This window comes from Procambarus clarkii, unplaced genomic scaffold (assembly GCF_040958095.1).
Source record: "Procambarus clarkii isolate CNS0578487 unplaced genomic scaffold, FALCON_Pclarkii_2.0 HiC_scaffold_95, whole genome shotgun sequence".
NCBI classification, from domain to species: domain Eukaryota; kingdom Metazoa; phylum Arthropoda; class Malacostraca; order Decapoda; family Cambaridae; genus Procambarus; species Procambarus clarkii.
In genome coordinates, this window is record NW_027189128.1 from 2441448 (window position 1) to 2461519 (window position 20072).

The window sequence follows — 20072 nt, forward strand, 5'->3', positions numbered from 1 at the left end:
ACATGTAAAAACATGATTGTTTTTAAGAAACAGTGTCATCTGTTGCACGTACGAGCAACACACGCTATATAATATGTTACGATTTCATTTCAGTGTTTCCAATTGCATTGACAAATTGAATTTCCATAGTTTTCGATATATTTTCATTTTGATTTAATTATTTGGTGTGACATTGAGTTGGAATTGAGCTGTGTTGTTTACCGTACCGTTCATTTCGTGAGTATAGATTATTTTTATATTTTTTCATTGTTGTATATTTCATCTTTTAACTCTTTTTCTTATAATTCAGTGATGGGAACATCTGATCATTTCAGATTGCATCAGACGAGGGAGTGTGGAATGGTGTGGACGACGAGGGAACTGGAGTAAGGGAAGGTGGGGAGGATGAGGGGAAAGGAGAAACGCATATGTGTTTCAGAGCCACAGCAATGCGTGGCCGGGTACAGCTAGTAATTCCGTAAATAGTATGGTTGGAGGAGGAGTGTTAGTGTGTTTGGCCTTGAACGAGTGAGGGAGGGGAGGGAGCTTTAGCTGACTGTGTGGTGAGGTGTGTTATTGCCTGAACACACTATACCATCTTAGATGAACAGTTATGGTGAACAAAACATGTAGAGAGATATATATATAACGTCTGTATATAGTGAATAAAAGCAAAAACAGTATGTGCGAGGAGAATGTAGGTGAGTGAGGGAAAATGAGGGAGTCGCGGTCAGAGGCCGGCTGGCAAATGTGGTGGCCACTCTTCGTTGTTTTTTGACTCACCATACAAACTTAGTGGTTCATTATTGTGACCATAACATGCAGATACTTATGTATAATCTTTATATATAGTGTAATAAGAGCAAACCTATTTATTTATTGTTTTATGAGCATATTAATTGAATCACCAATATGCACACCATAATTTTGAGTATAGCGATGGTTTACACATTTTATTATATAAATGTATCTCACTACACACTATTGAATAATATTACTGCAAAAAAAACTAAGGAAATCTCAGAGACATTAAAATAATTAGGTAACAATATCTTTGTGGCAACTCCCGCCTGACAGCTGAGGTCGGAGCAGACCTCCTCTGCCCCTGCTCTGTCAACGCCTCTTTTTTGCCAGACTTCCCCTCCCTATTGCGGCCAAAATATGTCAACAACAATTTTTTTTTATTTTTCCTGTAATCAGGGAACACAAATGAACACTTTTATAAGACAAAAGAATCTTTTAGAATTTTTTTTCCTCCTGGCGGTGTTAGAGGCCAAAAATCTCATAGCAGTTTGAGGGTTAATGAGGGTACTGTTGTGTTGTGGTCACCAGTATTTAGAGTAACATTATATGTGGAGTGCAATTAGCTGTCTGTAGGACAGCTGGTTGATCACCTCTTGCTAATTTGTTTAATCAACATCAGTTCATAGTGAGTTCACATAGTGGTGTTATGGAGCCCCCTTCAATTTCTCCCCAGATCCTGCTTTAAGAGTAATTTCGTTTGCACCTGCTGATTCTCTGAGATTCAGGGAGTCTGTTGATATATGTGGCGACCAGATTGGCCACCTGATAAGGGAGAAATTTGTATTTATAAGTTTGTAAGTGAAGGGGGGAGTTGTGCCCTTGATACAAACAAAATGGCGCCCCCTGCCAGCAAATCCGCCAATTTGTAGACGACGCCAGCCGGCTGCGGATTGGCTGGCTGAGGTCACGTGCCACGGGCGACCAATCAGCTCCCGCCGTGACGTCACCGAGTGCCCCTGGCAGTGCCAGCGGAGGTGGCGTCAGAGTTGACCTGATAGTGTACGTGAGAGGTTGTGCGTTGATCAGCTCTCGAAGATTGGTGGCCCTGGGAGTCTCTCTCGGTGAATTTAGTCAGCCATCGCTGCCCACTATTATTACTGCAGACCCCGTGCTTCTGGAAAGCAAGAAGAAATCAAGTTTATTGGACAAAGAAGTGCCAAAACTTGAGGAATCGGTCGGCGACGACGCTGGTGGGCTGGCAGGTCTGCTGTGACCGGGTCACATTCACTGAAGACGTTGGATAGACGACACCATTCCTAGGACAAGGAGCAACGCCTTGTGGAAGGAACGAGTGTGTGTATACAGTGATTAGCTCAGTGCCCACTAGGTGAACCAGGATTGGGATATCTGAAACTCTGGGAGTGGCTCGGTGGTGACGCAATGGCTTCACAACACCTGTCGAGGACTTGTAACGTGCTACTGGATCGTCAATGACCGACTCAGGAAGCGTGGGACCTTCACACCACAGAGGGACAGGCGTCGTGAGCCAGGAATGTTGAAGGCAAATCAATTTTCCCTCCATTACCCTTGTTGAGTAGGCTAGATAGGCCACGATATTTATATATATATATATATATATATATATATATATATATATATATATATATATATATATATATATATATATATATATATATATATATATATATATATATATATATATATATATTTATATTTATATATATATATATATATATATATATATATATATATATATATATATATATATATATATATATATATATATATATATATATATATATATATATATATATATATATATATATATATATATATATATATATATATATATATATATATATATATATATATATATATATATATATATATATATATATATATATATATATATATATATATATATATATATATATATATCTTTGACGGCCGTGATGGTCAAGCGGATTAAGGCGCCCTGTAGTTACCAGTTGCGTTGCTTCTGGGAGTATGGGTTCGAGTCACTTCTGGGGTGTGAGTTTTCATTCGCATATAGTCCTGGGGACCATTCAGGCTTGTTCGCATTTGTGTTCCTCACGTGTGCCCCAAAGAATGAGGTGATTTGGTGAAATGCTATGCCCAAGATTACCATCCGAGTTGCCGTCGGGGAAGTGGCTCAAATAGCCTCGGCTATCACTTCCTTTGACGGCCGTGATAGTCAAGCGGATTAAGGCGCCCTGTAGTTACCAGTTGCGTTGCTTCTGGGAGTATGGGTTCGAGTCACTTCTGGGGTGTGAGTTTTCATTCGCATATAGTCCTGGGGACCATTCAGGCTTGTTCGCATTTGTGTTCCTCACGTGTGCCCCAAAGAATGAGGTGATTTGGTGAAATGCTATGCCCAAGATTACCATCCGAGTTGCCGTCGGGGAAGTGGCTCAAATAGCCTCGGCTATCACTTCCTTTGACGGCCGTGATGGTCAAGCGGATTAAGGCGCCCTGTAGTTACCAGTTGCGTTGCTTCTGGGAGTATGGGTTCGAGTCACTTCTGGGGTGTGAGTTTTCATTCGCATATAGTCCTGGGGACCATTCAGGCTTGTTCGCATTTGTGTTCCTCACGTGTGCCCCAAAGAATGAGGTGATTTGGTGAAATGCTATGCCCAAGATTACCATCCGAGTTGCCGTCGGGGAAGTGGCTCAAATAGCCTCGGCTATCACTTCCTTTGACGGCCGTGATGGTCAAGCGGATTAAGGCGCCCTGTAGTTACCAGTTGCGTTGCTTCTGGGAGTATGGGTTCGAGTCACTTCTGGGGTGTGAGTTTTCATTCGCATATAGTCCTGGGGACCATTCAGACTTGTTCGCATTTGTGTTCCTCACGTGTGCCCCAAAGAATGAGGTGATTTGGTGAAATGCTATGCCCAAGATTACCATCCGAGTTGCCGTCGGGGAAGTGGCTCAAATAGCCTCGGCTATCACTTCCTTTGACGGCCGTGATGGTCAAGCGGATTAAGGCGCCCTGTAGTTACCAGTTGCGTTGCTTCTGGGAGTATGGGTTCGAGTCACTTCTGGGGTGTGAGTTTTCATTCGCATATAGTCCTGGGGACCATTCAGGCTTGTTCGCATTTGTGTTCCTCACGTGTGCCCCAAAGAATGAGGTGATTTGGTGAAATGCTATGCCCAAGATTACCATCCGAGTTGCCGTCGGGGAAGTGGCTCAAATAGCCTCGGCTATCACTTCCTTTGACGGCCGTGATGGTCAAGCGGATTAAGGCGCCCTGTAGTTACCAGTTGCGTTGCTTCTGGGAGTATGGGTTCGAGTCACTTCTGGGGTGTGAGTTTTCATTCGCATATAGTCCTGGGGACCATTCAGGCTTGTTCGCATTTGTGTTCCTCACGTGTGCCCCAAAGAATGAGGTGATTTGGTGAAATGCTATGCCCAAGATTACCATCCGAGTTGCCGTCGGGGAAGTGGCTCAAATAGCCTCGGCTATCACTTCCTTTGACGGCCGTGATAGTCAAGCGGATTAAGGCGCCCTGTAGTTACCAGTTGCGTTGCTTCTGGGAGTATGGGTTCGAGTCACTTCTGGGGTGTGAGTTTTCATTCGCATATAGTCCTGGGGACCATTCAGGCTTGTTCGCATTTGTGTTCCTCACGTGTGCCCCAAAGAATGAGGTGATTTGGTGAAATGCTATGCCCAAGATTACCATCCGAGTTGCCGTCGGGGAAGTGGCTCAAATAGCCTCGGCTATCACTTCCTTTGACGGCCGTGATGGTCAAGCGGATTAAGGCGCCCTGTAGTTACCAGTTGCGTTGCTTCTGGGAGTATGGGTTCGAGTCACTTCTGGGGTGTGAGTTTTCATTCGCATATAGTCCTGGGGACCATTCAGGCTTGTTCGCATTTGTGTTCCTCACGTGTGCCCCAAAGAATGAGGTGATTTGGTGAAATGCTATGCCCAAGATTACCATCCGAGTTGCCGTCGGGGAAGTGGCTCAAATAGCCTCGGCTATCACTTCCTTTGACGGCCGTGATGGTCAAGCGGATTAAGGCGCCCTGTAGTTACCAGTTGCGTTGCTTCTGGGAGTATGGGTTCGAGTCACTTCTGGGGTGTGAGTTTTCATTCGCATATAGTCCTGGGGACCATTCAGACTTGTTCGCATTTGTGTTCCTCACGTGTGCCCCAAAGAATGAGGTGATTTGGTGAAATGCTATGCCCAAGATTACCATCCGAGTTGCCGTCGGGGAAGTGGCTCAAATAGCCTCGGCTATCACTTCCTTTGACGGCCGTGATGGTCAAGCGGATTAAGGCGCCCTGTAGTTACCAGTTGCGTTGCTTCTGGGAGTATGGGTTCGAGTCACTTCTGGGGTGTGAGTTTTCATTCGCATATAGTCCTGGGGACCATTCAGGCTTGTTCGCATATATATATATATATATATATATATATATATATATATATATATATATATATATATATATATATATATATATATATATTACAGTAAAATATTGGTGCACTCCTATTAGGATAGGCTGCAGGGCAGCTTGTGTCCTGGACTGTTGTAGAGGACAGTGTGTGTGGACGACGTGGAGAGGCAGTGGCCGACGTTGACGAAGATCGCCCTCTCTGTGAGAGGGTTGTTGTTGCTTAAGTTTCTCTACTTGAAACAAAAAGTTCCAAGTAGCACAGGCTATGGTGAGCCCGTAGTGGACTTACCTGGCACAGGAGCGGAGCTGTAACTTGGTGTGTGAGAGGGTGTGAGACCCCCCCTTTTAAATCTGCCCAGCTGACGGAGTTGCTGGAGGTCGTGAGAGAAGAGTTGCCGACGATCTCCAGATTGTTTATTCTTTATATCCATTCCTGTATCATTATTACTAGTATATGTGATCATGTAGCTTATGCTAGTATATATCACATATTTTTACCATTGTGTTTATGTGCACCTCCAAGTTATCTCAATGAGTATACACAAGGGATATTATAGCCCCACCTAGAGAACAGTAAGTTTTAATATTGAAGTTTCATAGTGGCTGATGAGTGGTAGAGCAACATAGACATTTATGAAAGCGTACCCTAGGATGGCGGTCCTGTGTCAACGCTGTAGGAGTAGCAACACTTTGGCAACAAGCAACATAGTGTATACCTACTGAACTATATTGCTGGGGTGCGGAGATATCAACCCAGCTGGCGACCTTGTTAAGATAGAGAGATGCAGGTGGGAAAGGAATTCCTCCAACTTTTTGTTTGGCAGGCAAGACTCAGGGGAAGTGTTGTTAAAAGTAAGCCTGAGACTTCCTTCACTCCTCCGAGGGTCTAGGCTGGAATTGCTAATAGCAGTTTCCCCGTGGTTGACTGAAGAGCCACAGGGTGAATCAGTGGCCCCTTCGTGGTCGGAACGAAGATCTGCGGTGGTGGGCATCACGTGGTCCTTTCCTGTGGGACCAGGTGACTCTGGTGAGTGACGTGAGACAGAGAGACTGAGTACTCTGTCTCCTGAGCCCCTAGCAGCCCCCTTGATGGCGGAGCTCCAGCCCACCCCCCGTAACAAGAATTGGCGACCTTGCCAAGATATGTTCGTCCAGGTAAAGTGTTGCCAGGGTACGTTCGTTAGCCTACAGTGTTGCCCAGCTTTCAGGACAGTGTTGCCAAAATTTGTGAACAGTGTTGCCAGGGTACCAATACAGTGTTACCAGTGTCGTGATCAGTGTTGCCTGTGAATTCAGTGATAGTGTTACCCATCCAGCTAAAGGGCTGAAACAATGAAATTAGTGGATGATGTTGTGTATGCTCGATAACATAGAGATGGAGGAAGATAAAGTAAAGAAGTTTATTGCGACGAGGGATGAGAAAATTTTGGAGGAGTATACCAAAGCTCAGCTCCAACAAGTGGCAAACCACTAAGGTAGCGGAGCGTAGGATAGAGATCATGGCACAGCTCACAGCTCGAGAGAAGACACGAAAGGAGCCATCCCAGGAAGGGTCGTCCCAAGGCGAGCCATCCCAAGCTCCTACCAGTGTGGCCAGAACTCACAGTGAACATGAAAGCAGAGGGGGATCCAAAAGTAGCAGGAAGAGCATGCAGCTGGAGATAATGCGAATGCAATTAGAGGCCAAACTGCGTCGAGAGGAGATAGAAGCACAGCTGCAACGCGAGAAGAGAGAGGTGCAGTTGCGGCGTGAAGAGCGTGAGAGAGAGGCGCAGCTGAAAGGAGAAGAAAGAGAGGTGCAGCTGAAACGAGAAGAAAGAGAGGCGCTGATGAAACGAGAAGACAGGGAAGCCCAGCTACAAATGTGGCGAGCCAAGATAGAGGCGAACAGGGAGGTCGAGCTGAGGGCTAGTCTCGATACCTGCACGTCAGGACGACCTCAAGGCCCGGGAGCGCGATCTACCCACCTTTGATCCTCTGGAGGCCGAGGCTTTCTTCCGCCATTTTGAGAGAGTAGCAACATTGAAGGAATGGCCAGAGGAGGATTGGGCTGTGTTAGTGCAGAGTAGATTGACTGGTGAGGCCAGAGAAGCTTATAACATGTTGGACATCGAGCAGTGCACCATATACAACACAATCATGTAGCTTATGCTAGTATATATCACATATTTTTACCATTGTGTTTATGTGCACCTCCAAGTTATCTCAATGAGTATACACAAGGGATATTATAGCCCCACCTAGAGAACAGTAAGTTTTAATATTGAAGTTTCATAGTGGCTGGTGAGTGGTAGAGCAACATAGACATTTATGAAAGCGTACCCTAGGATGGCGGTCCTGTGTCAACGCTGTAGGAGTAGCAACACTTTGGCAACAAGCAACATAGTGTATACCTACTGAACTATATTGCTGGGGTGCGGAGATATCAACCCAGCTGGCGACCTTGTTAAGATAGAGAGATGCAGGTGGGAAAGGAATTCCTCCAACTTTTTGTTTGGCAGGCAAGACTCAGGGGAAGTGTTGTTAAAAGTAAGCCTGAGACTTCCTTCACTCCTCCGAGGGTCTAGGCTGGAATTGCTAATAGCAGTTTCCCCGTGGTTGACTGAAGAGCCACAGGGTGAATCAGTGGCCCCTTCGTGGTCGGAACGAAGATCTGCGGTGGTGGGCATCACGTGGTCCTTTCCTGTGGGACCAGGTGACTCTGGTGAGTGACGTGAGACAGAGAGACTGAGTACTCTGTCTCCTGAGCCCCTAGCAGCCCCCTTGCTGGCGGAGCTCCAGCCCACCCCCCGTAACAAGAATTGGCGACCTTGCCAAGATATGTTCGTCCAGGTAAAGTGTTGCCAGGGTACGTTCGTTAGCCTACAGTGTTGCCCAGCTTTCAGGACAGTGTTGCCAAAATTTGTGAACAGTGTTGCCAGGGTACCAATACAGTGTTACCAGTGTCGTGATCAGTGTTGCCTGTGAATTCAGTGATAGTGTTACCCATCCAGCTAAAGGGCTGAAACAATGAAATTAGTGGATGATGTTGTGTATGCTCGATAACATAGAGATGGAGGAAGATAAAGTAAAGAAGTTTATTGCGACGAGGGATGAGAAAATTTTGGAGGAGTATACCAAAGCTCAGCTCCAACAAGTGGCAAACCACTAAGGTAGCGGAGCGTAGGATAGAGATCATGGCACAGCTCACAGCTCGAGAGAAGACACGAAAGGAGCCATCCCAGGAAGGGTCGTCCCAAGGCGAGCCATCCCAAGCTCCTACCAGTGTGGCCAGAACTCACAGTGAACGTGAAAGCAGAGGGGGATCCAAAAGTAGCAGGAAGAGCATGCAGCTGGAGATAATGCGAATGCAATTAGAGGCCAAACTGCGTCGAGAGGAGATAGAAGCACAGCTGCAACGCGAGAAGAGAGAGGTGCAGTTGCGGCGTGAAGAGCGTGAGAGAGAGGCGCAGCTGAAAGGAGAAGAAAGAGAGGTGCAGCTGAAACGAGAAGAAAGAGAGGCGCTGATGAAACGAGAAGACAGGGAAGCCCAGCTACAAATGTGGCGAGCCAAGATAGAGGCGAACAGGGAGGTCGAGCTGAGGGCTAGTCTCGATACCTGCACGTCAGGACGACCTCAAGGCCCGGGAGCGCGATCTACCCACCTTTGATCCTCTGGAGGCCGAGGCTTTCTTCCGCCATTTTGAGAGAGTAGCAACATTGAAGGAATGGCCAGAGGAGGATTGGGCTGTGTTAGTGCAGAGTAGATTGACTGGTGAGGCCAGAGAAGCTTATAACATGTTGGACATCGAGCAGTGCACCATATACAACACAATCAGGAGCGCGGTTGTCCTCTCATATAGACTAACCACGGAGGTCTACATGAAACGCTTCCGTGATTGCACAAGGGCATCGGGAAGGTCATATGCTGAGACTGCTCGGGACATGAAACGCAGGTTTCTATGATGGCTGTAGGCCAAAGAGGTAGAGACGATGGTGGAGCTGAAGCAGTTGATAGTGATGGAAAAATTCATGTTGATGCTCCATCTGGAACTCAAGGTCAGAGTGAAGAAGGCAGGAATAAAGGACCTTAAAGCTGCAGTGGACCGGGCTGACATGCAGGAGGAGGCACTGCACCTCAGAAGGGAGGGACCGCCCAGACAATCGCCATTAGGATACCTTAAGATCTGGAGGGTACTTTAAGAGTTCAGGAGGAGCGTGGACTCTCCCAAGAGTAGTTTGCCCAGTGAAGTATACCGGTTCAAGAGCTCATGGGACGCGGGGAGGAAGCCCCAAGCTGTGAGCCGTGGACCGAACTCGGAAGACGGAGGTGCTGCCCGGGAACCGACGACGTGAAGTCCAAGGAGGACCCAGGGAACATCTACCGTGGGTGCTACCAGGGTGACTGGTACAGGGTCGCCCAGGAGAGGTAGCCGGTGTTACAACTGTAGGGGGGGGGGGGGCGAGGACATTTTGCACGGGAGTGCGGTCGCCCCAGGCGTGGTAGGAACGTGGCTTTCACGAGAGTAGGGAGCGAAGAAGCCAACGATACCTTAAGTAATATGCCAGCGATGAGGGAGAAGAGGATTCACTCCTTTGTGTGTGAGGGGAAGGGGAAGATAAGAGGAGATGATCCTGTACCGGGAAGGATGCTGAGGGACACGGGATCCGACTTCACCCTTGTTAGTGATTCCCTCTTCCCCGAGGACTACAAAAGTTCCAGTACAGGGGAAGCCCTGATAAGAACGTTGGGGGGGACAGGTGTAGGATGCCCCTTCATAAAGTGACTCTTGATTCAGACTATGGTTGCCAGACTCTCGTGGTAGGGACTGCCCAGAATGGAAGCTCAGGTGATCCTAGGGAACGACTCCTGTGGGGGATTGTGTACTCTCGAACTTGATTAAGGGCACAGAGTGAATAGAGCCCTATCGACAGAGCAGCACAACGGGTGCCAGAAGTGACGCGACGGAAATTGCGAGAGTGGCATTTCCGGTATGCGCGGTGATGTTGAGACGGGGCATCAGGGAAGGTGATGTGAGCGGATCCTGTCATGCCGAAGAGGACATGCCGGGTGACCTGGAGCTCGATCATTTGTTCTGAGAGGAGGCCAGAGGACAAATGATAGGTAAGGAAGAGTCGGATAAGGGTATCCAAGTTACTCTCACCAGTCTCCACTCCACCAGTTACCACTCACCAGGTATGGACAGCAAGGTCCATACCCAAGGGAGCCAAGGTCTATTCACCAATATGCTTTGAAGAAGCTGTGAGCCACCCCTGGACGAACTCGGTTGAGAGTACAATAGCCTGCCTGAGGAGTGACAGTGTCGGGAATCGCCTTATCCGGGGCTGGCTGGTGGAAGAGACTACCCACTGTGGTGCTGAATGAGGAGAGTGACCAGCGAGTCACACGAGGATTCTGGCTAGGGCTCGCAACTCTAGCATCAGTCGTAGAGTGGCCAAAACAGCGAAGCTGATCGGTACCTGCCAGCTATAGGCTGGATTGTGGTTGAAGGCCGTCACGACGAAGCACCCAGTGGGACTGTGATTTGGCTGGCCTGTGGCCAGGGTAGATTCGTAGTAGTCATCGTGGGCCACGGAAGAAGGAACCAGGGCTACCCATAGTGAGTGTGACAGAGTGTCAAGTGTCTTCAGAGGAAGACTAAAACTTTATATAATAGTGTAGTAATAATTCCTGCGTCTTTTTACATATGGTGGAGGGAATATATATATATATATATATATATATATATATATATATATATATATATATATATATATATATATATATATATATATATATATATATATATATATATATATATATATGTATATATATATATATGTATATATATATATATATATATATATATATATATATATATATATATATATATATATATATATATATATATATATATATATATATATATATATATATATATATATATATAGAGTGGAAGAAATTAGAAATAGAACGGGAAATTAAAGAAAAGGAAATGGAAATGAAACGTTTAGAATTACAAGAGAGGAAAGAAGAGCGAGAAAGGGAAGAAAGAAGAGAAAGAGAAAGGAAAGAAGAGCGAGAAAAAGAAGAAAAAAGAGAGAGAGAGAAGAACGTGAAAGAGAGGAAAAGGAGAAGGAAAGAAAACACGAGCTAGAAGTATTGCGATTAGGCGGTCAGAGGAAAACAACGGAAACGAGTAGTTTCCATCCAGTAAGGAATATCAAAATGGTCCCAAAATTCAACGAAAAGGAAGTGTCGAAGTTCTTCGCAGCCTTCGAGAAAGTTGCAGCCTCTTTGGATTGGCTAAAGGAGAATTGGGCCATCATGATACAGTCCGCCTTGACTGGGAAGGCCCAAGTTGCCTACTCCACGTTGTCCCTTGATGACTCCAGTGATTACGACAAGGTGAAGAAGGTAGTGCTCATGGCTTACCAGTTGGTGCCTGAGGCTTATAGGCAGAAGAAACTGGAAAAGACCTCGGAGCACACGTTCACCGAGTTTGCGACCAGCAAGGAACGACTTTTTCAGGAGTGGTGTGCTTCTCGGAAGGTGAAGACCAAAGAAGACGTCGAGCAGCTCATACTGCTAGAGGACTTCAAAGACTGCCTATCAGGGGATCTGAAGACATACTTAGAGGAACAACAAGTAGAGACCTTAAGTGCAGCAGCCACTATGGCAGAAGAATACATCTTGACGCACAGGCCTTCTGCTAGGTATGTCCCAAAGACCTACTCAAGATATTCGGCAAAACATAAACCAGAGGAGAAGACCGCCCCTCGTAGTGCCGCCAAGTCAACCCCAGATAGTCCAAGGAGGTTTAGTCCAAAAAGGGACATAATGTGTTGGACCTGTGGAAAGAAAGGACACATCGCTGCTAGGTGTCGTAGCAGTGCGAGTAACAATCCACGTAGGGAAGTTATGCCGGTAAGTAGTATAGTACCACCGATGGCAACCCTGGAGAAGAGGAAAGAATTGTTCGCCCCATATACTTCCCAAGGGTATGTATCAAGTGACAACTCGGGTAAGCCCGTGGTAGTACTCAGAGACAGTACTTAGTGTAGTGTAGTAATAATCTGTCCAGTCTCTGCTGCCCAGTCTCTGATTTTGGAAAAGTCATTACCCAAAGGTGTATCAGTGAATGGGACCCAGAAGGTAATCCTAGGTGGTTTCCCTTCCACATTGTACGTTGCCCCTTTGATAAAGGTGCGTCTAGAGTCCCAACACTTCAAAGGCGAGTGTCGGTTAGCTGTGGTGGACAGTCTTCCCATAGAAGGAATTGACGTTATTTTGGCCAATGACTTAGCCCTAGGTTTGTTACCTAACCATCCCCTGGTCATGGAAGATCCAGTGTGTGAAGAGACAAGTCCAATTGCGGTAGTGCAAACAAGGTCTCAGGCTCAGTTCCAGGTACCATCAGATTTAAATACTCTGTTTGACTCTCCTCCTATCCCACAGGTTACGAGTAGCCCTGCACCAGACCCGCCCGTCCCGATGCCAGTTCCTGAATGCTGGACTCTAGCCAGTCTGCTAGAAGAGCAGAGGAAGGACCCTCAGGTACAAAAGTTGGCTAACACCATACAATTTCCCACGAAAGGAGGTGATCTGTACGTCTGGTCGAATGAAGTACTGTGTCACAGGTGTCCTCCGAAATACCCCCAGTCAACTGAGGTAGGTAAGCAGATAGTCGTCCCAGCCGTGTTCCGATCTAAGCTGTTAGAAACGGCCCACGCCGATAGATTTGCTGGACATGGTGGGGTTTCGAAAACCTTTCATCGACTAGCCAAGTGTTTCTACTGGCCGCACATGAAGAAGGACGTACGTCGCTTCTGCAAAACCTGCCACGCCTGCCAGATGGCATGGAAAGCAAACCTGCCTGTCCCCAAAGCTCCTTTATGCCCTATTCCATCCCTAGGTGAGCCGTTCGAGCACCTCATCCTGGATATAGTAGGCCCGCTTCCGCCTTCTACATCAGGGGTGCAGTATTTGCTCACTATATTAGATCGGGTTAGTAGGTACCCAGAAGCAACCCCCCTTAAGACCATCACAGCTAAGGTCTTGGTGAAACCTCTACTCTGGTTCGTCTCGCGATATGGTCTTCCTAAGACCATTCAGACGGATCAGGGATCGAATTTTATGTCTCGTTTGTTTCGCCAACAGATCGTCGACCTGGGAATCCAACAGATTACCTCCAGTGCCTACCATCCCAAGTCGCAAGGAGCTTTGGAGCGTTTCCATCAGACGCTGAAGAGCATGCTTAGGAAGTTTTGCCATGACCGGCAGAATAAGTGGGTTGAAGACCTACCCTACCTCCTATTTGCGGTGAGATCAGTGCCTAATGAATCACTAGGAATCTCCCCATTCGAGATGATTTACGGCCACTCTGTGAGAAGTCCCTTAGAAGTGGCACGAGACCATTGGCTGGACGAGAAGACCGTCGTAGACGTTGTGGACTGGCTATCCACAATTAAAGGCAGGTTGTTCTCTGCTTGGGAAATGGCAAAGAAAACCTTAAAGGATACTCAGAAAACCACCAAGAGCAGGTACGATAAGAGGACCAAACAAAGGGATTTCCTAGTAGGGGATCTAGTTTTGGTATGTACTCCCACAGTGACTAGAAGTTTGAGCGCTAAATTTGTAGGTCCTTACCAGGTCATGAGAAAGGTCACTAGTAACAATTACCTTCTTAACACTCCAGACCGCAGAAAGAAGGAAACTTTAGTTCATGTCAACATGATTAAAAAATATGAGGGCCAAGATACACTCCCAATAACCATGGTGACAACTAAAGATGACATTGAGGAGGATGAGGATGTACTAACTAACTCTGAGGTTCTATATAATTTGCAGGCAAAATTGACGCATGTGAACGGAGGAGATCAACCAACATTGCTGAAAATGATCCGGAGATACAAGACAATCTTCAGAGATGTTCCAGGACTAACATCTGTCCTACAGCATGATGTTGTACTGGAGGAAGGAGTCCAGCCTATAAAGCAACACCCCTACCGACTCAACCCCCTGAAGAAAAAGGTGGTGGAAGATGAGGTGGAGTACATGTTGAAACACCATCTGATAGCCCCAAGCACGAGCCCATGGTCATCCCCGATACTACTAGTGCCCAAACCTGGTAAGAAATACCGTTTCTGTATTGATTATTGCCAGGTGAATAAGGTCACAGTAGCTAAATTTGACCTATTTAAGGGCTATTGGCAAGTTCCCCTCACGGATAGGGCCAAACTCATCTCTGCGTTCGTGACTCCCGACGTCCTGTTGGAATGTCAGGTGATGCCTGGTTGATACCTGGTTGATGGGGTTCTGGGAGTTCTTCTACTCCCCAAGCCCGGCCCGAGGCCAGGCTCGACTTGTGAGAGTTTGGTCCACCAGGCTGTTGCTTGGAGCGGCCCGCAGGCCCACATACCCACCACAGCCCGGTTGGTCCAGCACTCCTTGGAGGAATAAATCTAGTTTCCTCTTGAAAATGTCCACGGTTGTTCCGGCAATATTTCTTATGCTTGCTGGGAGGACGTTGAACAACCGCGGACCTCTGATGTTTATACAGTGTTCTCTGATTGTGCCTATGGCACCTCTGCTCTTCATTGGTTCTATTCTACATTTTCTTCCATGTCGTTCACTCCAGTACGTTGTTATTTTACTGTGTAGATTTGGTACTTGGCCCTCCAGTATCTTCCAGGTGTATATTATTTGATATCTCTCTCGTCTTCTTTCTAGTGAGTACATTTGGAGGGCTTTGAGACGATCCCAATAATTTAGGTGCTTTATTGCATCTATGCGTGCCGTATATGTTCTCTGTATTCCCTCTATTTCAGCAATCTCTCCTGCTCTGAAGGAAGAAGTGAGTACTGAGGAGTACTCAAGACGGGACAACACAAGTGACTTGAAGAGTACAACCATTGTGATGGGATCCCTGGATTTGAAAGTTCTCGTAATCCATCCTATCATTTTTCTGGCTGTCGCAATATTTGCTTGGTTATGCTCCTTAAACGTTAGGTCGTCAGACATTATTATTCCCAAATCCTTTACATGCTGTTTTCCTACTATGGGCACATTTGATTGTGTTTTGTACTCTGTATTATGTTTAAGGTCCTCATTTTTACCGTACCTGAGTACCTGGAATTTATCTCTGTTAAACATCATGTTATTTTCTGATGCCCAGTCGAAAACTTTGTTAATATCAGCTAGAAGTTTTTCAATGTCCTCAGCCGAGGTAATTTTCATACTGATTTTTGTGTCATCTGCAAAGGATGATACGAAGCTGTGACTTGTATTTTTGTCTATATCTGATATGAGAATAAGGAAAAGCAGCGGTGCAAGGACTGTACCCTGAGGTACAGAGCTTTTCACTGCACTTGGACTAGATTTTATATGGTTGACAGTTACTCGCTGTGTCCTGTTTGACAGAAAACTGAGTATCCAGCGTCCTACTTTACCGGTTATTCCCATTGACTTCATTTTGTGTGCTATCACGCCATGGTCACATTTATCGAAAGCCTTTGCGAAGTCCGTGTATATCACATCAGCATTCTGTTTCTCTTCTAATGCCTCAGTGACTTTGTCGTAGTGCTCAAGTAGCTGTGAGAGGCACGATCTTCCCGCTCGAAATCCATGTTGGCCTGGGTTGTGAAGGTCATTGGTCTCCATGAAATTGGTGACCTGACTCCTAATCACTCTCTCAAATACTTTTATGATGGGCGATGTTAGTGCAACTGGTCTATAATTTTTTGCCAATGCTTTGCTCCCTCCCTTGTGTAGAGGGGCTATGTCTGCTACTTTAAGTGCATCTGGTATCTCCCTCGTGTCCAGGCTCTTCCTCCACACTATACTGAGTGCCTGTGCTACCGGCACTTTCCATTTCTTTATAAATATTGAATTCCATGAGTCTGGACCTGGGGCCGAGTGCATGGGCATGTTTTCAATTTCTTTTTCAAAATTTAGTGCGCTCGTGTTTATATCAGTTATATTTACAGGGGTTTGAATATCCCGCATAAAGAAATTGTCTGGATCTTCCACCTTCATGTTGTTTATTGGAGTGCTAAACATGTCCTCATACTGCTTTTTTAGGATTTCACTAATTTCTTTGTCATCCTCCGTGTATGAACCTTCACTTGTACGAATAGGTCCAATACTGACAGTGGTTTTTGCTTTTGATTTCGCATTTGAGAAGAAATATTTTGGATTTTTCTTTATTTCCTGAATTGCTTTCTGTTCTAACTGCCTTTCTTCAGTTTCATATGAGTGTTTCAATTTCCGCTCGATTTCTTCAATCTCCCTATTTAAATTATTCCTTCTTTGACGGGAAATTCGTGTCTGCATAAGCAGTTCCGTTATTTTTTTCCTGCGTTTATAGTGTCGTCTGCGTTCTCTTTCTACGTTAGATCTCTTTCTGGCTTTCCTCAAAGGAACATCTTTCAGACAGACTTGATACGCTTCTGAAGTCAGTTTTTCTATTCCTTCTGTAGGACTTGTATTATTTAGAACTGTTCCCCATGGAATGTTTGTAAGTTCTGTTATGGTGCCCTCTCCTATTTCTTTCGTTTGCCGGCTTAAAGAGTCATATCAGCTCTCCTTACTGATTCTCTGAGGTTCAGGGAGTCTAATGATATATGTGGCGACCAGACCGGCTGCCAGTTAAGGGAAGGAAGTTATATTATGAGTTGTAAATAAAGGAAAATTGGCGCCCTGTTATAAAATGAAACAGTATCCCCTACGGCAGATATGACCTTTTGGAAGGGACATTAGTCGATCGCGGATTGGCCGACGTAGGTCGCGGGCGACAAATCAGGGCCCGCCATGACGTCACCGAATGCCCCGGGCGGCGCCAACGTGAGAGTGGTACTGACCTTGTAAGCGACAGGACGCGCCTCGGTCTGCTCCCAAGGATTGGAGGCTCTGCAAGCCTTGTTCAGTGGATTGAGCTGGCCATCGCAGCCCATTATAGTTATTGGAGACCCTGCGCTTCTGGGAAGCAAAAGAGGAACCAAGTTCATTGAGCAGAGAAGTGCCAAACTTGCAAAATAGTCGGCGACGACGCTGGGCGGCGCCGCTGGCTGGACGTTGAGGTCTGGAAGGTGGGCGGGCAGGCCTAGCTGTGACTGGGGTCACGTCCACTGAGAATCTTGGACGGACGACACCGTGCCTAGGACACGGAGCAACGCCCTGTGGGAGAGGCGAGTGTGGGGAAAAATAGTGATTAGCTCAGCGCCCATCGATGAACCAGGATTGGGGCAGCTGAATCTCAGGGATTGGAACGGCGACGACGCGAAGGCTTCACGACACCTGAGGACCTGTGGAACGTCCTGGATCATCAAGGATCGACCCAAGGAAGCGTGGGAACCTCACACCATCGAGGGACGGGCGTCGTGAGCCAGGAGTGTAAGGTAGATCATTTTCCCTCCCATTACCCCTTGTATGAGTAGGCTAGTTAGGCCACAATATTTACTTGTGTATGTGGCAGCAAGACTTTATTACTTTAATAGTAGAATAGGCTGCAAAGCAGCTTGTGTCCAGGACTGTCAGAGAGGACAGTGTGTATGGATGGCAGGACAGTGAAGAAGAGGTGCCGACGTGGTGAAGAGGCCCTCCTGTGAGAGTGTGAGACTCCTGTCTTCCTGCCCAGTTGAAGGAGTGTTGGAGGTCGTGGAAGAAGAGGCTGACGATCTCCAGACTCATTATCCATATTCCATATTCATGTATTACTTGTGATTGTGTGTGTGTTCATGTAATTTGCATCAGTAAATCCACACATTTTATTACTGTGTTTGAGTGTGCCTCCATTTATGATATTTCTCTATGAGCATACATTTCTGGCTACAAACAATATATAATACACCCACTGAACTGCATTGCTGGGGTGCAGATATAATAACCCAGCTGGCGACCTTGCTAAGAGGAAGATAGAGAAGACAGGCGGGAAAGGAGTTCCTGCAACCTTTTTTTTGTCTGGCAGGCAAGACTCAGGGAGGTTATGGTTATAGGTAAGCCTGAGTCTTCCTTTACTCCCCCACGGGTCTAGGCCGGAACTGTTAACATCAGTTTCCCCGTGTTTGACTGAAGGGCTTCCAGGGTGAATCAGTGGCACCCCTTTGTGGTGGAAGCAAAGACCTGCGGAGGTGGGCATTGTTGGTCCTCTCTTGTGTGACCAAGGAGACTCCGGTGAATCCAGGGAGTCGGAGGGGCTGAGTATTTGGGCCTTTGAGCCCCTAGCAGCCGAGTGTTAGCAGAGCCCCGGACCACCCACCCCCACGTGACAGAGAACTGGCGACCTTGCCAGGATTCGAACCCCAGTAGCCAAGAACTGGGAACTTCGCCAGGAAGCGTGGATCAAGCTACAGTGTGGACCAAATTTCAAGACAAGTGTTGCCAGGGTACTAATACAGTGTGGCCTGTGAATTCGGTGGTACTGTTACTCAACCAGCTAAGGGACTTCAGCGGTGAAATTAGTGCCTACTAACTTGTCTGTGCTGTCGTGTATGCTTGATGATATAGAGATGGAGGAAGACAAAGTAAAGAAATTTATTGACACAAGGGACGAGACAATTTTGGAAGAGTGTACCAAGGCCCAGCTCCAACAAGTGGCAAACCACTTTGGGATCAGGTTGAGGACGACTAAGGTAGCGGAGCGAAGGATAGAGATCATGGCACAGCTCACAGCTCGAGAGGAAGCGACGGGAGAGGAGCCATCTCAAGAGGAGCCGTCCCGAGGAGAGCCGTCGCAAGGTGAACCGTCCCGACTAGGGCCTCCCCAAGCGCCTACCAGTGTGGAGAGAATTCACAGTGAACATGGGAGCAGTGGGAGGTCCAGCTGTAGTAAGAGGAGCCTGCAACTGGAAATAATGAAGATGCAACTGGAAGCCCAGCTGCGACGAGAGGAGAGAGAAGCGCAAATGCAGCGAGAGGAGAGAGAAGCGCAAATGCAGCGAGAGGAGCGAGAAGCTCGGCTGCAGCGAGAAGAAGGAGAGAGACAACTGCGACTGGAGGAGATAAAGGCAAAGAAAGAAGTCGAATTGCGTCGCGTTGAACGTGGTCTGCCCTCACTACCTGCATGGCGGGATGACCTCAAGGTAAGGGAACGTGACTTACCTACGTTCGAACCACAAGAAGCTGAGGCGTTCTTCGAACACTTTGAACGGATAGCGACTCTGAAGGAGTGGCCGGAAGATGATTGGGCTGCTCTGGTCCAGGGCAGATTGACTGGTGAGGCCCGGGAAGCCTATAACATGCTGGACCTAGAGGAGTGTACTAGTTATGACGCGATTAAGAATGCGGTTCTCCACTCATTCCGGCTGACTCCGGAGATGTACCGGAAGCGGTTCAGAGAGTGTAAAAGAGCGTCGGGAAAGACTTACGCCGAGACCGCCAGGGATATGGAACGGAAATTCCTACGATGGTTGAAGGCGGAGGAAGCGGAGTCGGTGGATGATATCAAACGACTGATAGTGATGGAGAAGTTTATGTCAGTGCTCCATCCTGAGTTGCAAGTAAGGTTGAGAGAAGCAGGTATTAAGGACCTGAAGGCTGCAGCGGATCGAGCCGACATGCTGGAGGAGGCACTACATATCAGGAGGGAGGGGCCGCCCAGACACTCGCCTTACCCCAGGTCGGGAGGGAACCTTAGGAGTTCAGGAGGAGCGAGGACGGGTGGGGACTCTCCCAAGAGTAGTGTGCCCGATGAAGTAACGTGGTTCAAGAGCTCAAGAGACGCGGGGAGGAAGCCCCAAGCTGTGAGCAGTGGACCTAACTCGGGAGCAAGTGCTGCAGTCCCGGACACGACGGTAGGGAGTCCAAGGAGGACCCAGGGGACGTCTGCAAGTGGTACCGCCAGAGTGACTGGCGAGTGGCCGCCCAGGGGAGGCAGCCGATGCTACAACTGTGGCGTGAGAGGACATTATGCCTGCGAGTGTGAGGAGC

The 20072-nt window shown here is 47.2% G+C and overlaps 1 protein-coding gene across 1 annotated transcript; it reads left to right on the plus strand.

Annotated features, from left to right (window-relative positions):
* The first annotated feature begins 11570 nt into the window (after positions 1-11570).
* On the plus strand, positions 11571-14444 carry LOC138360092 (uncharacterized). The gene is made up of 2 exons (XM_069320034.1): positions 11571-12168; positions 12274-14444. The coding sequence occupies exons 1-2, from the start codon at positions 11571-11573 to the stop codon at positions 14442-14444; spliced, it is 2769 nt and encodes a 922-aa protein (XP_069176135.1).
* The last annotated feature ends 5628 nt before the right edge of the window (positions 14445-20072 follow it).

Excerpts from the sequence above, each read along its gene's own strand:
- LOC138360092 (XM_069320034.1), top strand. The coding sequence starts at position 11,571 with ATGGCTTACCAGTTGGTGCCTGAGGCTTATAGGCAGAAGAAACTGGAA. Across the intron at positions 12,169-12,273 it reads TGTATCAAGTGACAACTCGG|GTGTATCAGTGAATGGGACC; the intron begins GTAAGCCCGTGG and ends CATTACCCAAAG.